This window comes from Mercenaria mercenaria, chromosome 6, assembly GCF_021730395.1.
Source record: "Mercenaria mercenaria strain notata chromosome 6, MADL_Memer_1, whole genome shotgun sequence".
Lineage (NCBI taxonomy): Eukaryota > Metazoa > Mollusca > Bivalvia > Venerida > Veneridae > Mercenaria > Mercenaria mercenaria.
Window position 1 is genome coordinate 74375294 of NC_069366.1, and position 16822 is coordinate 74392115.

At 35.9% G+C, this 16822-nt stretch overlaps 1 protein-coding gene across 2 annotated transcripts in view; it reads right to left on the reverse strand.

Moving 5' to 3' along the window:
• Positions 1 to 11679: 11679 nt before the first annotated feature.
• Positions 11680 to 16822, reverse strand: part of LOC123548520 (lipopolysaccharide-binding protein-like) — a 33145-nt gene continuing 28002 nt past the window's right edge. For both annotated transcript variants that reach the window (XM_053546332.1, XM_053546331.1), the window contains 4 exons: positions 16610 to 16652; positions 16286 to 16349; positions 13882 to 13958; positions 11680 to 13032 (listed from right to left, as the gene is read on the reverse strand). In XM_053546332.1, the coding sequence (XP_053402307.1) occupies positions 12907 to 13032; positions 13882 to 13958; positions 16286 to 16349; positions 16610 to 16652 (310 nt within the window). In that variant the 3' untranslated portion in view covers positions 11680 to 12906. The remainder of the gene's footprint in view (positions 13033 to 13881; positions 13959 to 16285; positions 16350 to 16609; positions 16653 to 16822) is intronic.

The following is a 16822-nucleotide window of genomic DNA, read 5'->3' on the forward strand; positions in this document are numbered from 1 at the left end:
ATTATCGCCCTCTTAACCTCGCGAGGGTTGTTAAATCTCGCATGGGAAGTATGTTTTCGGACAAGGCGACAACGCGATTTTAAGCGTTGTGGTGTTGCGAGGCGCTTTTAGTGGCCAAAACAGGATTCCGTATATTTGGAATTTTTAAAAATTTTTTGTTACCCTTCAGTGCTTTTTTTCGTCCAGGTTAAACCCCTGGTAGGCTTATTAAGTTTAAATTTGATGGCTGCGTATTTTTAGACTCATTGGGGTCCCCAATTGGCCTACACTGGGTTCGTCCCCATAAAAATAAAAAAAAAATCTCCTGGATATTTTGGACCTTTTTGTGTGGTGTTATTATGAGTGCTTGGGTGCGACTGACCCGAACCCTATTTTTCCAACATAAAAAGAAAAAATAAATTTTTTTTTTTAAAACGCACTGTAACGACACTTTTACGGGGTTTTTCCCGTCCGTCACACCCCGTTTATCTTTCGGAAAATTATATGAGAGGTATACGTGGAACTTTTAACCATAGTTCATATTTTAAGAAAATAAAGCACCGTTTTAAATGAGGGGGCAATTAACTAAAAAAATGTACTGAAAAAAAGGGGCAAAGTTTATTCACGAGGTTAAAAATTTTTTTTAAAAAACTAAAGTACGTTTTTTAGGTCCGTGAATTTGGGCGTGGGTTAGGCATTAGACATTCAGTGACATTCGAAAAAAAGGTGTAAATGCTTAAAGGGGGAAAAAAATTCGGAGAGACAGGTGAATCCTTTGAGGGCATTGAATTTCGGAGGACATTCAAAGAATAGCGTGCCATCTGGAGGCATTTCATTCGGGGTCATTCGAAAAAATAGGTGAATGCCTCCCTGTGAGAATTGCATTGGGGACTTTCGAAAAGAATAGTAAATGCTTCTGAGAGGTATTAAATTCGGAGGATTCCAAAGATGACGAATCCTGTCTGAAGGTTTTGCATTGGGAAAGGACTTCAAAAAAGAATAGGTGAATGCCTATTGAGAACATTGAAAATTGGGAGAGGTTTTCAAAAAAAATAAATGAATCCCCTACCGAGGCTAGACTTGGAGGGGGACTTCAAAATTCAGGCGAATGCCTATCTAAGAGGCATTTGACTTCGGGAGAAAATTCGAAAAGGATAGGTAAATGCCTTTTGGAGGATTTGACATTCGGAGAGCATCGAAAAGAATGGTGAATGCTTTCTAAAAGGACATTGCTTGGGAGAGGCATTCGAAAAAATTTTGGGAATCCTACTGGGAGGCATTAACTTCGGGGGAGACCCCCAAAAAGTTAACATCCCTATTGGAGGCATTGCTTCGGGGACTTCGAAAAAAATAGAAAATCCTTTGAGGGGCATTCACTTTCGGAGAGACATTCGAAAAATGGTAATGCCTATCTAGAGGCTTTAGACCTTCGGGGTTTATTCAAAAAGAATGGGTTTGAATCCCAACCTAGAGGCATTAAACTTGGGTCGAATTCAAAAAGAATAGGCGAATGTTTTCTGAGGGCTTTTGCTTTCGGGAAATTCGAAAAAATAAAAGCCTTTGAGAGGCATTAACTTCGGGAGACATTAAAAAAGAATGGAAAATTCTGTCTGGGACATTAGACATTCGGAGAGATTTTCAAAAAAACTGCGAATGCCAATCTGAGAGGCTTGACTTCGGAGAGACTTCGAAAAAAATAGACAAATGTTGTCTGGGGGGGCATTGACTTCGGAGAACATTCGAAAAAATGTCGAATGCCTATCTGAGAGGCATTAGCATTCGGGAGACTTCAAAAAATAGACAATGCCTATTGAAGGGCATTAGCCTTCGGAGAGCATTCGTAAAGAATGGGTATGCCCCCTGAAGGCTTTATGATTCGGAGGTCATTCAAAATAATGGGTGAATCCCTATTGAAGGCATTGACTTCGGGAGAATTGAAAAAATGACAAATCCATTGAAGGATTAGCCTTGGGAGGATTTTAAAAATAGGTAATGCCTATCTGAGAGGCATTAGACATTCGAAAAAACTCGAAAAAAAAAAGCAAATGCCTATTGAGGGCTTTAGAAAATTTCGGAGGAATTTGAAAGAAAAGGTAAATACTATCTGAGAGGATTGACATTCGGAAGACATTCAAAAAAGTAGGGAATCCTATTGATGACTTAGACTACGGATGAATTCAAAAATAATGGTGAATCCTACCTTGAGACTTAGCATTGGGAGAGACATTCGAAAGAAGGCAAATGCCTATTGAGAGGTTTTTTAAAATTTGGGAAAGACTTCAAAAAATAGACAATGCCTATTGGAGGTTAGACATTGGGAGCATTCGAAAAGATATAATCCTGTTGAGAGGATTAGCTTTGGGGTGCTTCGAAAAAAAAAAGGAGATCCATCTGAAAGGCATTAGATATTCGGAGAGACATCAAAAAAGAATAGACAAATCCCTCCCTAAAGGGGCTTTCCTTTCGAGAGTTTTCAAAAGGAATAGGTGATTGCAATTGAGGGCATTAGACATTGGAGGACATTCGAAAAAAATGCAAATCCCTTTGAGAGGCATTAGCCTTTCGGAAAAATTTCAAAAAAAATAGGTGTTTGCCTTCTGGGGCTTGATTGGGAGAGAATTCGAAAAATTTTGCGAATGTTTCTGAGAGCATTGAAATTCGGAGGCAATCGAAAAATAATAGGTGAATGCCTTCTAGAGGCATTAGCATTCTGAGAGACATTTGAAAAAACAGACAAACCTACCTGAAGGCATTAGTATTCGGAGTTATTCGAAAAGAATAGACAATCCTACCGAGAAGCTTTAGACATTGGAGGACTTCGAAAAAATAGGCGAAGCCTTCTGGAGGGCATTAGATTCGGGAGACTTCGAAAAAAATAGGCGAATCCCTACCGGGAAAAGCATTAGACATTCGGGGAAAAATTTTGAAAAAATAGGCAAATGCCTATTGAGATGCATTGACTTTCGGGAGCATTCGAAAAATGGCAAAGGCCCCTGGGGATTAGACATTCGAGAGCTTCGAAAAGATGGGGGGGCCTATCTGGGGGGGTAAAACATTCGGGGGGGACTTTGAAAAAAATGAGAATGTTTTGAGAGGCATAAACATTCGAGGGGACTTTTGAAAATAGGCTTTGCCTACTGGGGGTTTTTAGACTTCGGGTGAATTTGAAAAAAAATAGGCATACCTATCTAGGGGCCCCATCAACATTCGGAGAGACATTCAAAAAAAGTAAGGGGGGAATTAGATAGCTTTAAAAATACGGTGACTTAAAAATATGGTGAATGCCTACCTTAGGCATTAGACATTCGGGAGACATTCGAAAAAAATGGCGATGTATCTGAGAGGTTTAGACTTCGGAAAGAATTTCAAAGAATAGACAAATCCTATCGGGAAAACTTTGAATTGGGAGAACATTCAAAAAAGAATGGGAAGCCTTCTGAGGACTTGACTTCGGGGGTTTCAAAAAAAAAGGAAAGCCTATCTAAAGGGCTTTAGACTTTGGGAAGAATTCGAAAAGATAGACAAATCCCACCTGAGGGCATTATACTTCGGGAGTCATTCAAAAATAGGTGAACCCTATTAAAGGCATTATCATTCGGAGGACTTCGAAAAAATGAAAAAGCCTGTCTGAGAGGCTTTTGCCTTCGGAGGACTTCAAAAAAAATGGGTAATGCCTTTGAGGGGCATTAACTTTCGGAGAGACATTCAAAAAGAATAGACGAATCCATCTGGAGGTTTAAAATTTTTCTGAAGACTTTTAAAAAAAAATAGAGGGATGCCTCCCCTAAAGGGTTTTGATATTGGAGATTCTTTTGAAAAAATGACGAATCCCTACCTGAGAAGAATTAGATTTTCGGGAACATTCAAAAAAGAATGGACGAATGCCTATTGAGAGGCTAAGACTTCGAGAGACATTCAAAAAGAATAGGGATCCCTCCTGGAGCATTAGACATTCGGGAGACATTCGAAAAAAAAGGGGAAATGCCTATTGAGAGACTTAGAATTCGGGGGGACATCGAAAAGAATAGACTTGCTTTGGAGACTTAGACTTCGGAGGACATTCGAAAAAAATAGCGAATGTACCTAAGGGGCTTAACATTGGGAAAAGACATTCGAAAAAAAATAGGCAAATGCCTATTGAGGACTTAGTCATTGGGAAGACATTCGAAAGAATGAAAATGCCTATCAGAGGCAAAAGCATTCGGGGAGACTTTGAAAAAAATTTGGCGAATGCCTATCTGAGAGGCTTTAGAATTGGGGTGACATTTGAAAAAAATGGTAAATCCCTATCTGAGAGGATTAGAATTCGGAGAGACATTCAAAAAAATAGACAATCCCTTTGAGAGGCTTTAGACATTCGGGAAAGACAATCGAAGATAATAGGTAATCCCTTTTCTGGAGGCATAGACTTCTGAGAGCATTTAAAAAAAATAGACAAATGCCTCCCTGAGGGGCATTAGCATTCGGGATTATTCGAAAAAAATGACAATCCCTACCTAAGAGCATTAGACTTCGGAGTACTTAAAAAAAGAAATGGCGAACTATTGAGAGACTTTTACTTCAAAAAAAATTAAAAAATATGCAATCCCTTTTCCTGGAGGCATAAAGATTCGGGGACATTCGAAAAATGGCGAATGCCTACCTAAAGGCTTAAAATTCGGAGAGAAATTCAAAAGAATAGACAAAATGCCTATCTGAGAGGCTTTAGACATTCGGAAGAAAATCGAAAAAATTGGGTAATGCACCTGTGAGGCATTAGCATTCGGAGAGCTTCGAAAAAGTCGGCGAACCCTTTCTGACGACTTTTGACTTTCGGAGAAATTCGAAAGAATGACAATGCCTATTAGGGCAAAGACATTCGGGCTTTGAAAAAAATAGGCGATGCCTATTAGAGGTTTAGACATTGGGAGTGACATTTTGAAAGTTGGTGAATACCTATTGAGGGGCATTTGACTTTCGGAGGCCTTTAAAAAAAAGGGGAAATCCTATCTGACAGAATTAGACTAGGATAGAATTTCGTAAATAATAGGTGAATGCAACTGAGAGGCTTTAGACTTCAGAGGACTTCGAAAAAAATTTGACGAACCCTTTGAGGGGTTTTAGCTTGGGAGAAAATTTTAAAAAGGAATAGGTGACCCCTGTTTGAGGACATTAAAATTCGGATGAATTCAAAAAAAACATGGGAATGCCTTTTTAGAGGCTTAGACATTCGGAAAACTTCGAAAAAAATAGTATATCCCTTTGAGGCATTAGCATTCGGAGAGACTTCGAAAATAATTGGGTATGCCTATTGGAGGCATTAGACATTCAAAGAGCATTCGAATAAAATAGACAAATGCTATTGGAGGCATTAAATTCGGAAGGGGACTTCGAAAAGTAGGTAATGCCTATCTAAAGGGGCTTAAACAATTCGGAGAACTTTGAAAAAATATACGATCCCTATCTGAAAGGCTTTGACTTTCGGGGAATTCAAAATAAATAGTCGAGTGCCTATCTGGGGGGAAAAGACATTGGGAGAGACATCGAAAAAAATAACAAATACTCCCTGGGGCATTGACATTCGGGAGTCTTCAAAAAAAATGGGTGATGCCTCCCAGAGAAAATTCGAAAAAAATAGGTAATGCCTTTTTTGGGGCATTAGCATTCGGAGAGACACAAAAAAAATAAAACAAAATGCCTATTTTAGAGGATTGTCATTCGGGGGGAAATTCGAAAAGAAAGGTGAGTCCCCTTCTAGGGAAATTGCATTGGGATAGACTTCAAAAAAATTCGAATGCTTATAGGGGCTTAGCCATTCGGAGAGACTTAAAAGAATGGTAAATGCCTATCTGAGAGGCATTAGGACATTCGGGGATATTAAAAAAAAATTTACGAATGCTATTGAGAGGCTTAGACATTCGGAGGGGAATTTTTGAAAAAAATAGTCGAGTCCTATCGAGATGCATTGACTTTCGGAGTACATTCGAAAAGAAAAGGTGAATGCTATTTTGGAGGTTTTAGACTTTCGGGGACTTAAAAAATTTGTGGGTAAAATCCCTATCTGGAGGCTTTGACATTCGGAGAGACTTCAAAAAAGTAGAGGAATCCCCATCTGACAGACATTAGACATTCGGTAGTTGAAAAAAAAAGTCTAATCCCTTTTGTAGTGTTAAAATTGGGATGACATTCGAAAAAGGAAAAGTCGAAATCCCAATCTGATGACATTAGCTTGGGAGAGACTTCAAAAAGTCAGGCTAATTCATATTGAAACCCTTACATTGGGAGAGAATTCGAAAAAAAGTCGAATGCTTTATTAAATAGACATTTTTGATATCTTTAAACCTTTCTCAAAACTAATGTTTCATAAGTTCTTTACCCCCGTCGGAACGGTCCGAAAATTTTGGATAGTTTTACAAAATTTATCATCCTCAGTTATTTTAATGTTGAAAATAAAAAGGGTTAGCCGCTTCGTATTTCGATTTGAAAATGCAAGATAGGCTCGTTTTTCGGGGGGGGGTCAGTCATGATTGAAACCTAATTTCTTTTTAAAAAAAACAGTTTGCTAGGTGAGTTCATAATGAAACTTTTTGTTGATTTATTCAAAAAGCTTTTAAAATTTTAATTTTCTAAATTTGATATTTAAGTGTTCGTATGGATGCATTTAATTTTTTTTTTTTTTCAGTTCGGGAAAAACTAGTTAAAAATTTCAACTAAAACCCATTTTTTTCCGGTAAAAAATTTCGTAATAGCCGTTTTATGGGCTTTTAGCTAGAAATGTCAAAAAATTTTGTTTTTGACTTGGTCATTTCCAGTGATATCTTTGGGGCTTTCCGTTTTGGGCTTCGTCACTCCACCCAAAGAGCTGTATTTTATATTTTCGAAGTTTTTTTAGTAAAATTCTTTTCAAAACAAACATTTATGGTATTGTAGATACTCGGCTTTGGGGGGCTTGATAAGATAATAACTGTGAAAACTAAGGTCTAATTGCTTTGAAATTCATACTTTTACGGAAAAGTGAATGTTTTTAAGCCCCGTATAAAACTGATTTGTATGGTTTAAAATGGTAAGAATATATAAACCCGTGCGTTATTTTTTAGCGCGGTGCTAAAAAATGTTATGCTCGTATGTATCTTGCGAGTTGCATAAAAATGGGGTGCAGTAGCTTTTTAGTGTCGCAGGCATTTATACGAAAATACGTGGGCCCATGTTCCATAAAACACAAAAATTCTTTATCAAGAAATAACTTGTAAATTTGTCGTGATCCCCTCGCATAGGGGGCGCCGATGTAAAATAGGTGAAACTTCTTGCTCGGAGTGTCCGTTCCCACCCGGAGATTATTTGGTTCAAATCGTGGTAAGAGGGTATTTTTTTCGTTTATCAACACCGTTTTTTTGCTAGCGAAAAATAGCTAGAATTTCCGAAGGTTAATAAATGCGCATTCGAAAAAGAAGAAAAGTTTTTCGATTCAGCTTTTCTTCTAAATAAAAGGTGTAAAAAATTTGAATAGATTCAAAAAAGCGATGAAAAAAAAGGGAAAAGGGCAAAATTAACAAAAAAGCGCCCAGGGTATTATTTGGGAAATTTATTTTACTGTAAATAAAACGGATATTTTAATTTTTTTTAAAATTTACATTACGTTGTCTTTAAAAAAGGATATTTTGAAAAGAAACGTATAACGGCATTAGAAACGGTGTTAAATTTGCCCCTATTAAAGATGCATAAATTTCTTATTTTTTGAGGGAAAAAACCGCTATAATAAAACCCCCAGTACGCGTGAAGTAAGTGAAAAACTCTGGTTCAGTCGCAAGACATCTTTTTGTGGTTGCTGGTTTATAAGTGAAAAAAAAAAAACCCAAAAAAAAATAAGGGTGCTCCTATTTATCCCCCGTACTGTTACTAAAATAGAAGATTTGTTTTAACGTTGCCCACCCGGGCTTTCCTTCACGATAGCAATAATTACAAGAGCCCCGCAAAGCGGGGCAATATCGCCCAAAAATATGCATTTTTAAAACCCCAAGAGTGTTGCATTACGGCGAGCCTCCAAAACTGCGCAGTGCGCGTCGTCTTGTGTGGGGACATTTGGCCAATTTCATTAAAACGTTTAGGGTTTCAGAGTGGGTTCGAAACAAAGTCTATGCTTTTACCCCTAAGTTTTTTTTGACAGGAAAGGCCACCAAAAAATGCCTCTGCAGTCGTCTTTATGTGGTAAATTTTGTGTCAAGTTTTTTCGAATCCTTTAAAGGGGACAAAAAGTTGAGAGGACACAAAAATGTAATGGCGGACAGAGGAAACCCGGTGTATAATATAATAGTTCTTCGGGGTATAAAAAGCGTGTGGTTTTTTATCAAAAATTTAGGTAACTAGCCCAGTCCAGACAAACTTTTCATTTTTAGTAAAGGGTTTTAAAAATATATTTTTGTTATTGGGAAATGTAAAATATATATGCGACTAAAAAAGCTTGCCACCAAAAAACCGAACGACAGGTTGAAACTTTAAAAGCATTTTTGCACATAGAAAAAGTGAAATGCACGAGATTTCCCATCTTGTAGAGGGGTTTTTCATTTTTTTTTTTTTTTTTTTTTTTTTTTTTTGCTGTTTGATTCAGGGGCCCGTGGGGCTTTTTGGAACACACTGGACGTCAATCGGAGGTCCCGGGTTTTGGGGAAAACCGGTCCGGATGGAATTTCTGAGATGCTTTGAGTGTTTTCCCCTAACTAAAAGGGCCTTTAGGTTCTTTCCAGGAAAAACGGTTTTTTTAAAAAAAAAAATTTTACACAGGATTGTTTTTATTTATAAGTCGTAGTGTCAAAGGGAGTGGCCATTTAACTGGTTGCGACATTTAGTGGTGTTGAGACTTTTTCCTTTTGGGCCCCCAACTGAACTAATTACTGACTCAGGATTTTGTAAAGGTTTCGACGGCATAGACGCCCCCTTTTCCTCTTTTGATTTTTTCCCATGGCAGCGAAAAGGGGGGGGAAATATGGTTATTTTTTTTGAAAGTTAGTCGGAAAGCTATCGAAATTTTTCGAGTTTTCTTCTTTTATCGATTGTAAAATTTCACTAACACGACACAAGTACAAAATTTTTGTCCCCGAAATGGAAGAAAAACAACTTGGATCATTTAAAAAGGGTTGCAGACCCCTTTAAATGGGGAATTTTCCCTTTTTAAAAAGTTTTACTTTTAAAATTAGAAATAAAATCAGGCTCGGTGCGATGTTTTTTTTTATTGGTTTTTTGCGGTTTTTTTAAAGCGTATTTTAAAATAGACATCTAGAAAAATTCCAATGGATTTAATATGATTAAACCTCTAATAAGTATTTTTAAAAAAAAGTTTAAGTGAAAAAGATGGAGACCATGATAGTTAATTTCCGCCCAAAATAAAAGACAAAAAAAGTGTGTATTAGGAAACCTTTTTGTGGGGCAGGAGTTCGGGGAGCCATTTTTCCGCAATCTTGTACAGGAATAAGTCTGGTGTATGATTTGTTACATGTTTCCCCAACATATTTTTTTGTTACATGGTTTTCCTAAAGAAACGTTCTCGTTTGCATTTGCCTTTTTTCAAATTTTTAGGGAATTGATTCGCGAAGCGCGAAAATCGGGGTCGTTACGGTGTGGATAACGGTTACCGATGGATTCTATTGAATTAAAAAAATTGGGTTTCCTTGCACGTGGGCCAGGTCATTGGGATTTTTGAAGGGTCTTGATGAAAAAAATTTAGAGTTACCCCAAACTCGGTCCCAACAATTCTACCACTATTTTTAAAAGAATTAATCTTTTTTCCGTAGAACTGAAAATGTTTCAAATCCCCAAAAGTTCACAAGGCCGTACTTCTGATGGATAAGCAACCCAATTTACTTAGGTTTTCATGAACCTCTTTTTTCTTTGTATTTTCAATGCTTATTTTAATTTCTACTGTGAAACCCCCGTGAAAGGAAGATATTAGTGCAAATTTTTCAGAAGATGATGCCACTTTTCTAAATAATATTTTGTCCAAAATATTTTAAAAACCCATTTAAAACGTTCTTAAACCAGTTTCAGTGTTTTAAAAATTTATGATTTTTTTTTTTATCTGTAAGCTTTAAAAACTTTTTTTTCTATACGAACTCTTTTGGGGAAACGTCGATAACGGGCTAGAAGTTCGTGCGTCTTTTTCGATTAAGCAAGGCCTTTTACAAAAATTGGCACAAAAGGTTTCTATGTAAAATTTGCAGGAATCAAGGGGTTTTTTCACATTGGTTTTAAGATTCTCTCTTACATAGAATAACGCGTTGTTTGCCAGGGTAAATCTAACTGGCATTTCTCAAAGCTGGTTCCCAGGGGGTTTAATTCCGGTCTCTTCTTTTCCTTATCTTTTCAAAGAAAAAAATTTTGACATGCATCACCCCTTTTTCTGATGGGTACCGACTTTTATCACAGTTCAGAACCGGACATTGCGGCAAATCTGCTCCAAAAAATTTCTCTGAGAAAAAAATGGCTTGAAAAATTCAATCCTCCCAAAAAGAACCCGTTGTATTTTTAGAAAACAAATTTTTCACTTATTCTCCCCTTTAAAAGTTTAAACCGTTGTTACGGGTTTTTTAAAAAAATCTTGGGTATTCCTGTCAAAGATTTTTGATGTCTTTCTTAAATTCATTTTAGAAAAGAAGGGGTTACATAATGCGTAAATTGAAAAATTTTCATTGACCGTCGTTTTCCCAAAACCATATTATTTTTTCTTAGCCATTCGAATACGCGACGTAGTGTGGGGCAATTTACCAAGTATGTAATGGGTCAACTCGAAAAAATTTAAAAGAATTTTTGCTCACTTGTTCCGGGCTACCAAGAAAAGGAAAATTTCCGGGGCTCCTACACGCGAACCCCAAAAGCATTTAACGAAACAACATTTTCCTAAAAAAATATTTTCTTCACCCTTGTACCAATTGGACAGGTTTAAACTATTTCCCTTTTTTTTGAAAGAGGATCTTTAAAAACCGTTTTTCGAAAAAAAAGTCTTTTTAATTTTTTGCGAATTTCGTAAATGATTTCACTGTTCATTTGAAACCCAACCCTTTTGATCAGGTAAAATGATTTGTTCACTCATGTACGACATACATATCCAAATGTAAGAGATTCTTTTAGCAAACCCCGAGACATTCCCATTTCTTCCCTCTTTCCTTTCTATTCTACGTTTAACTTGTTCTATCATTCAAAAATTCACTTTCAATTATTTCGCTAATAATACAGGAAAAAAACTAAGACAAAATGAACTTACTTAGTCTGATATCTCCTTGTCCACCATCATGAGGCATGCACGTGGAACAAATACAGGACTCATAAGTCAAAAATGATAAGTCATAAGTCAAAAGTCGAAAGTCATAACTCAAAAGTTAAAAAAAAAACTTAAGTCGAAACTCAAAAGTGGCCCTCCACGGCTTCCATACAAAACAGTTTATTTTTGTCCTTGCTCATTATCCTGATTACCAGAATTTACTGTTCGGTAGCGTACATCTAAAAAAGTTTAATGGTGTTGTTACAGTTACTAAACAAGAACAGGATTTAAAATGAATCGGGTTCCTTGGTAATTGTATAACTATATATGTAACTCGGCATATATTCCACCGAGAAGACCCCTTTAAACTGACAACCCCTCAACACCAAACTTTTACTCTGGTTCAGCGGCCTTTCGGTTTGAAGGGGTTCCACTGTACTTTACTTTGCATCACATCATCAAAACAACAAGAGTTGTTTTTGGTAAGACTGTTTATTTTAAAACGTAAAGAAGCAAGTTACATCATAATGCGGAAAATTGAAAGACACAAGTGATCCAGATCACAGTGTAAAAGAAATGCATACAATAAAGACTGTGAGAATAGAAGACTTAACATACAGGAACACATTTGTTGATTTGCTGATTTGGATTTTACGCCGCCCCAACAAGTACATGTTATATGGCGCCAATTAGGAAAAAAAACACAATATTTTCACATGTCATTTACATCAAAATAAAGCTACCAATGACTCAAAATTTTGAAACCTGTTGGTTTCAGAGAGATTAAAGAAAATCCAAGTGTCGATACGCTATTTATTGCCTCTTAAAAATAGTCCAAGGGCAAACTAGTGGTTCTGAGTGGTTCTTTTTTCATATACAAGTTGTCCCAGAACCACACTATATCAAGACTGGCAAAATAACATTTTAATTAAGGTTAAAAATAATGCCTGTGTCTTTATCATGGAATATTTGAGTTTCAAAGTTAACAAAAATATAACTAATAGAAAAACTTATACACGAGCATAATAATGTTTCAATTATTATTATGTAGATTTAAACGTCGATGTTCTTGAAAAGTACACTGGTACCCTCAAATCTACTCACAATCACACGAGAGAAATTTACAGCAAATAGAATTATCCTTTACAAAATATTTCGACAACAATATCACAAAAAGGTTCAGAAAAAAATAAGATATATAAAAATCACATGCGAAAATGCAATCTTGTAAGTTAAATATATAAAGAAATGTTAGATATTTTATTAATAATATCCATTTGTATGCGATCAGTAGCCTACAAAAACTCAATATTTTTCACGTTTATTATGCGTGATTTATTGCAATAAAATGTTAGGTTGTATCCTTATAAATTTACATTATTCCATCAATTTATGCAAAATGTAAATAATTATTTACATAAACATGAAATCTAAGTCTCATCTTTTCAGTATTGTGATGTTATAACGTTGAACATGACATTTTGTCAGTAAAGATCAAAATCATTAAAAAAAAAGATATTCATAAAAACGAAACTCTGTTTAACATGAAAGATCTCAATAAAAACAGTAACAAAATAAAAATGTTTTACTTGATGTCAGTCACTTTTTCGGAAACGAAAGACTTTCATTGAGATTTGCAGAATTTTTTGTCATAGTTAATTTGTAACAATTGTTGGTCCTCTTTAACCAGATGTTTATCACTACAGAATATTTATTGACGTGTGTACTCGGTTCGATGGCTTGAATTTCAGCGGTCCCGACAGGTCGTCGGATGGATCCTGGGAAGATGGGGTATAACTCAGGTCGGTACTAATCAAAACGGTATCCTGTTAAAATATAAAACACAAACCTTTATACTGAAATATTCAACAACACACAAAATAATCATAAAAATAAGAGGACTGAAGGGAATTATTAGATTACAACTAATGGTTTGTATATTTGGTTAATTAATGGAAAAAAATACTTCAGCTTTAAGCGCTCTGGAAGTAAACAGGATCTGATGTTAATGAAACACTTGAATATATGTAAGTTTTAATACATCCTGTATAATGTTATACTTCAATGGACCATTGCATTGCGAAACTTTAAATAAATGATGTGATATGTACAACTGTAAATATATTACGTGAATGAAAGGCTCCGATATATCATCAAAATGAGAAATTTTAATGCACAACGTGAATATAAACTTCAGGTATTGGACTCGTCATAACCATCGGCAAGTTATGTTCAATCACGTATTCTTCTTAAACGATATGGACATTCTCTGGTTGTTACAAAAAAGCAATTTTCTGTTGTGGTCGAAGGATGCCGAAATAGCATAATACGTGAATACGTGAACGGACGGAATTTGCTGATTTGTCATTTGAGCTGCACCATGAGAAAACCAACACAGTGCATTTGCGACCAGCATGGATCCAGACCACCCTGCGCATCGGCTAACGGTTTCTCTAATTGCAATAGGCTTTGAAAGCGAACAACATGGATCCTGACTAGACTGCGCGGATGCTGGTCGCAAATGCATTATGTTGGGTTTCTCATGGCGCGGCTCATTTCGGATCCACTACCTTAAATATATCACTTTCAGACTTTATCTATGGTCTGTCTGCTTTACGTCACGGGCACTTGGGTTAGGGCACAGGTGCTGTTCTATTGCTTCAAGGAAAACTTACCTTTGCGAAAGAGATTTTGGTATTCGTAAATTTAATTTCACCTGTAACCGGGAGTGGAAATCCTTTCTTTCCAAGATCTGTAATTTACAAGTACACCACTCAGTACATAATAAAACCGTGTAAAATAATTACAGCATTAAACCAAGTACAGCAGATCATCAAACTTTAAACCCCCAACGCACATTTCGCATAACAAAATATTTTCTTCAATATTTTTAGAAATAATTCACAAATTCAACATGATTCCCAGGAGATATGTGTTTGTGTATTCGGATTTAGTGTCTTTTTCAGTCATCTACTTGTAGCAGTGATTTATTGTGCTGCCTCAGTTAGTCACGTGACATGATACCACATCCAGTCACATTATATTGACACTTGGCCTACCTCCTCATAATGCTGAGCGCGAAGCGAAAAAACTACAAGTACCATTTTTCATGTCTTTGGTGTGACAGTGCCAAGGAGCAAACCTATGACCTGCCGCACTCGGCGCAAACGCTCTATCACTACTGTACCAGGCTACCACACCAGTCAGGCGGTGATTCCAAGGCGAGGCGTTTGTTCTCCGGGACGATTTGATAAAAGACATTGCGTCTGAAATCATTTTGTCCCCTATCTGTGATTCATGTGGAGAAGCAAAGAACAGGTGAATACCGGTTCAGAATCAGGAATGTTGGGTAGGTCAACTGCCCGACATTACATAATTAAAACGGCGCCTAACCCAAAAGGTATTTAGTAGAAGATTTTTGTGCCTTTATTTCGTTGTATTTAAATCATTTTGAGTGGTGTATGTGTGCTTGGTATCAATTTTGTTTACAGAAATCACATTCAAACAAGCACGTTTATTTATTATAAAAAAGACTGTTTTCGGAAGTATTTAAAAGGACAGCCCTTAGTACTTCAGGAAGTACTTAAAAGGAACAGACATCCGGTTAAACATCAAAATATTATTAGGTTATCTAACATTGTTCTGTACAATACGAGATATATTTGGACTCGTACCCAGCTGGGAAAACCAATATACAATGTTAAATAACCTTTTTATTCTATATCTATTTTATTTTAGTTTAAATTAAAAATGATTCACTAAATATTGTATTACTGCCTCCAGCTTCGTATGAGTGCAAATATATATTATACAGACGCATAATCAAACTCTGTACATAGAGCGCATAATTCCGGAACATTTCCACGCGTTTCGAGCTTTATCGTATGTTTAACATAGGACTGTTGAACGTCCAAATACAGAAAAATACAGTTTTTTTGTGCGCACGGGCGTCCAATATGGTAATATATTGTGCGGTCACGTGTTGCAAATAAACGTTCACGATTGGATAGATAAAATAGATATAGAATAACAAAATGTATAGCACAAGTAGCGCAGACTATCAATCAATTCGCAACTAGATGTGTGTCCATAGGACACTGGTACCCCCACTCCTATATGCATATTTAAACTAGGTCAAGGGCTGTGACTCTGGTCTTGCTGTGTGAAATCCCAATTAAAACACCAGGTTCACAACTTAACATGCTGAATAACAATCATGTGATGTTTATTGACTCTTAGAGGTCAGGTATGTTTTGAGATATGCACAACACAAATTCGGACGGATGGACAGACGAACAGACAAGGGAAATCCATGCCCCCTCCCAGCATACACACACCAAAAACAAAAATGGAGAGGGTGGGGGACACAAAAATTATAACATTTATCAATATCATTAAAGATGTTGTATGCTCTTACAACATAAAGAGTGCAGTTAACTTCCTTCTATTTCATATTAAACATTTTACTATATGACATGTATGATTTCCGCTTTTATGAATATTTTGACATATTTTACTCCATATTTTGGCTAAAATGATCTTCCTTTAAAGTTGAAATATTATGAACATTAGAATATCGGTTTTTGTTTCCGTACCACATTGTACTTATAAAATGCTGCATCAAGAAAAAATACATGTCTAAGCCTGGAATCGAACCGGAGTTGCCTGGGCAATAAAAACTTTACTATGATCTTGACCAATACACCACAAAGGAATTTGTAGGTAACAACCATTTTTACAAAATTTCATAAGTAAGGCAGTTACCACGTGAAGAACCTTTTCAACTCTGGATGAAACAGTTGGTAAAAACAACTAATTTTCGCGTGTTTCCATAAATTATAAACTGTCAATAACTACATTTTAAAGCCTTCTGAAGAAATATAGCAATAATTTTCTGATATCTTAAAATTTTCTTTTTTTTTCTTTGTTGTCATATAATCTGGAGGTCAGTTCCTGCTTAGAACTCACATATTTATTTTTACTGCTTATTTACAAAATTTTAATACATGTACTTTTAAATGTGCACTTTTTAATAAATAAATCTGGAGGCAAGCCCCTTTAATGTAGAAGTATTATTACCATTTAACTGCGGTATGAGGTAAGCATTCAGCGCTTGCTTGATCAGGAAGTCGAGGAACACATCCTGAAAAAAAATATATATATATATATATTATAAAATACAAAATATTAAATGTTAGAACAAACCAAAAATTGTGACATCTATGAATTCAAATTTGTTTTTTTTTACAAGTTTCTATTATTTCATGAAATCCTTGTCTTTATCGGACTATAACTGCATATCTGCATATCTAACAAGGAAAAATACTGTGGCCACAGCAACAGGTGCCATGTAGACAACTGCATATTTGTCAATGATAAATGTATAAATATAAAATAACTTACACTGACTTTACCGACTGCAGATTTTCCAACCTTCAGTTTTAGCCTGGAAAAGAGTATTTCTAATTAAAATTGTCCACATGTCACACATTGTTTTTCGACAATAAAAGTTTTATTCTCCGTGCATTAAGATATTTGAAGCGTCACCTATTGAACGAGGTAGGCCGAGCGATTTTAAATTATAAATGAACATGATATCTGAAATGATTAAAACTA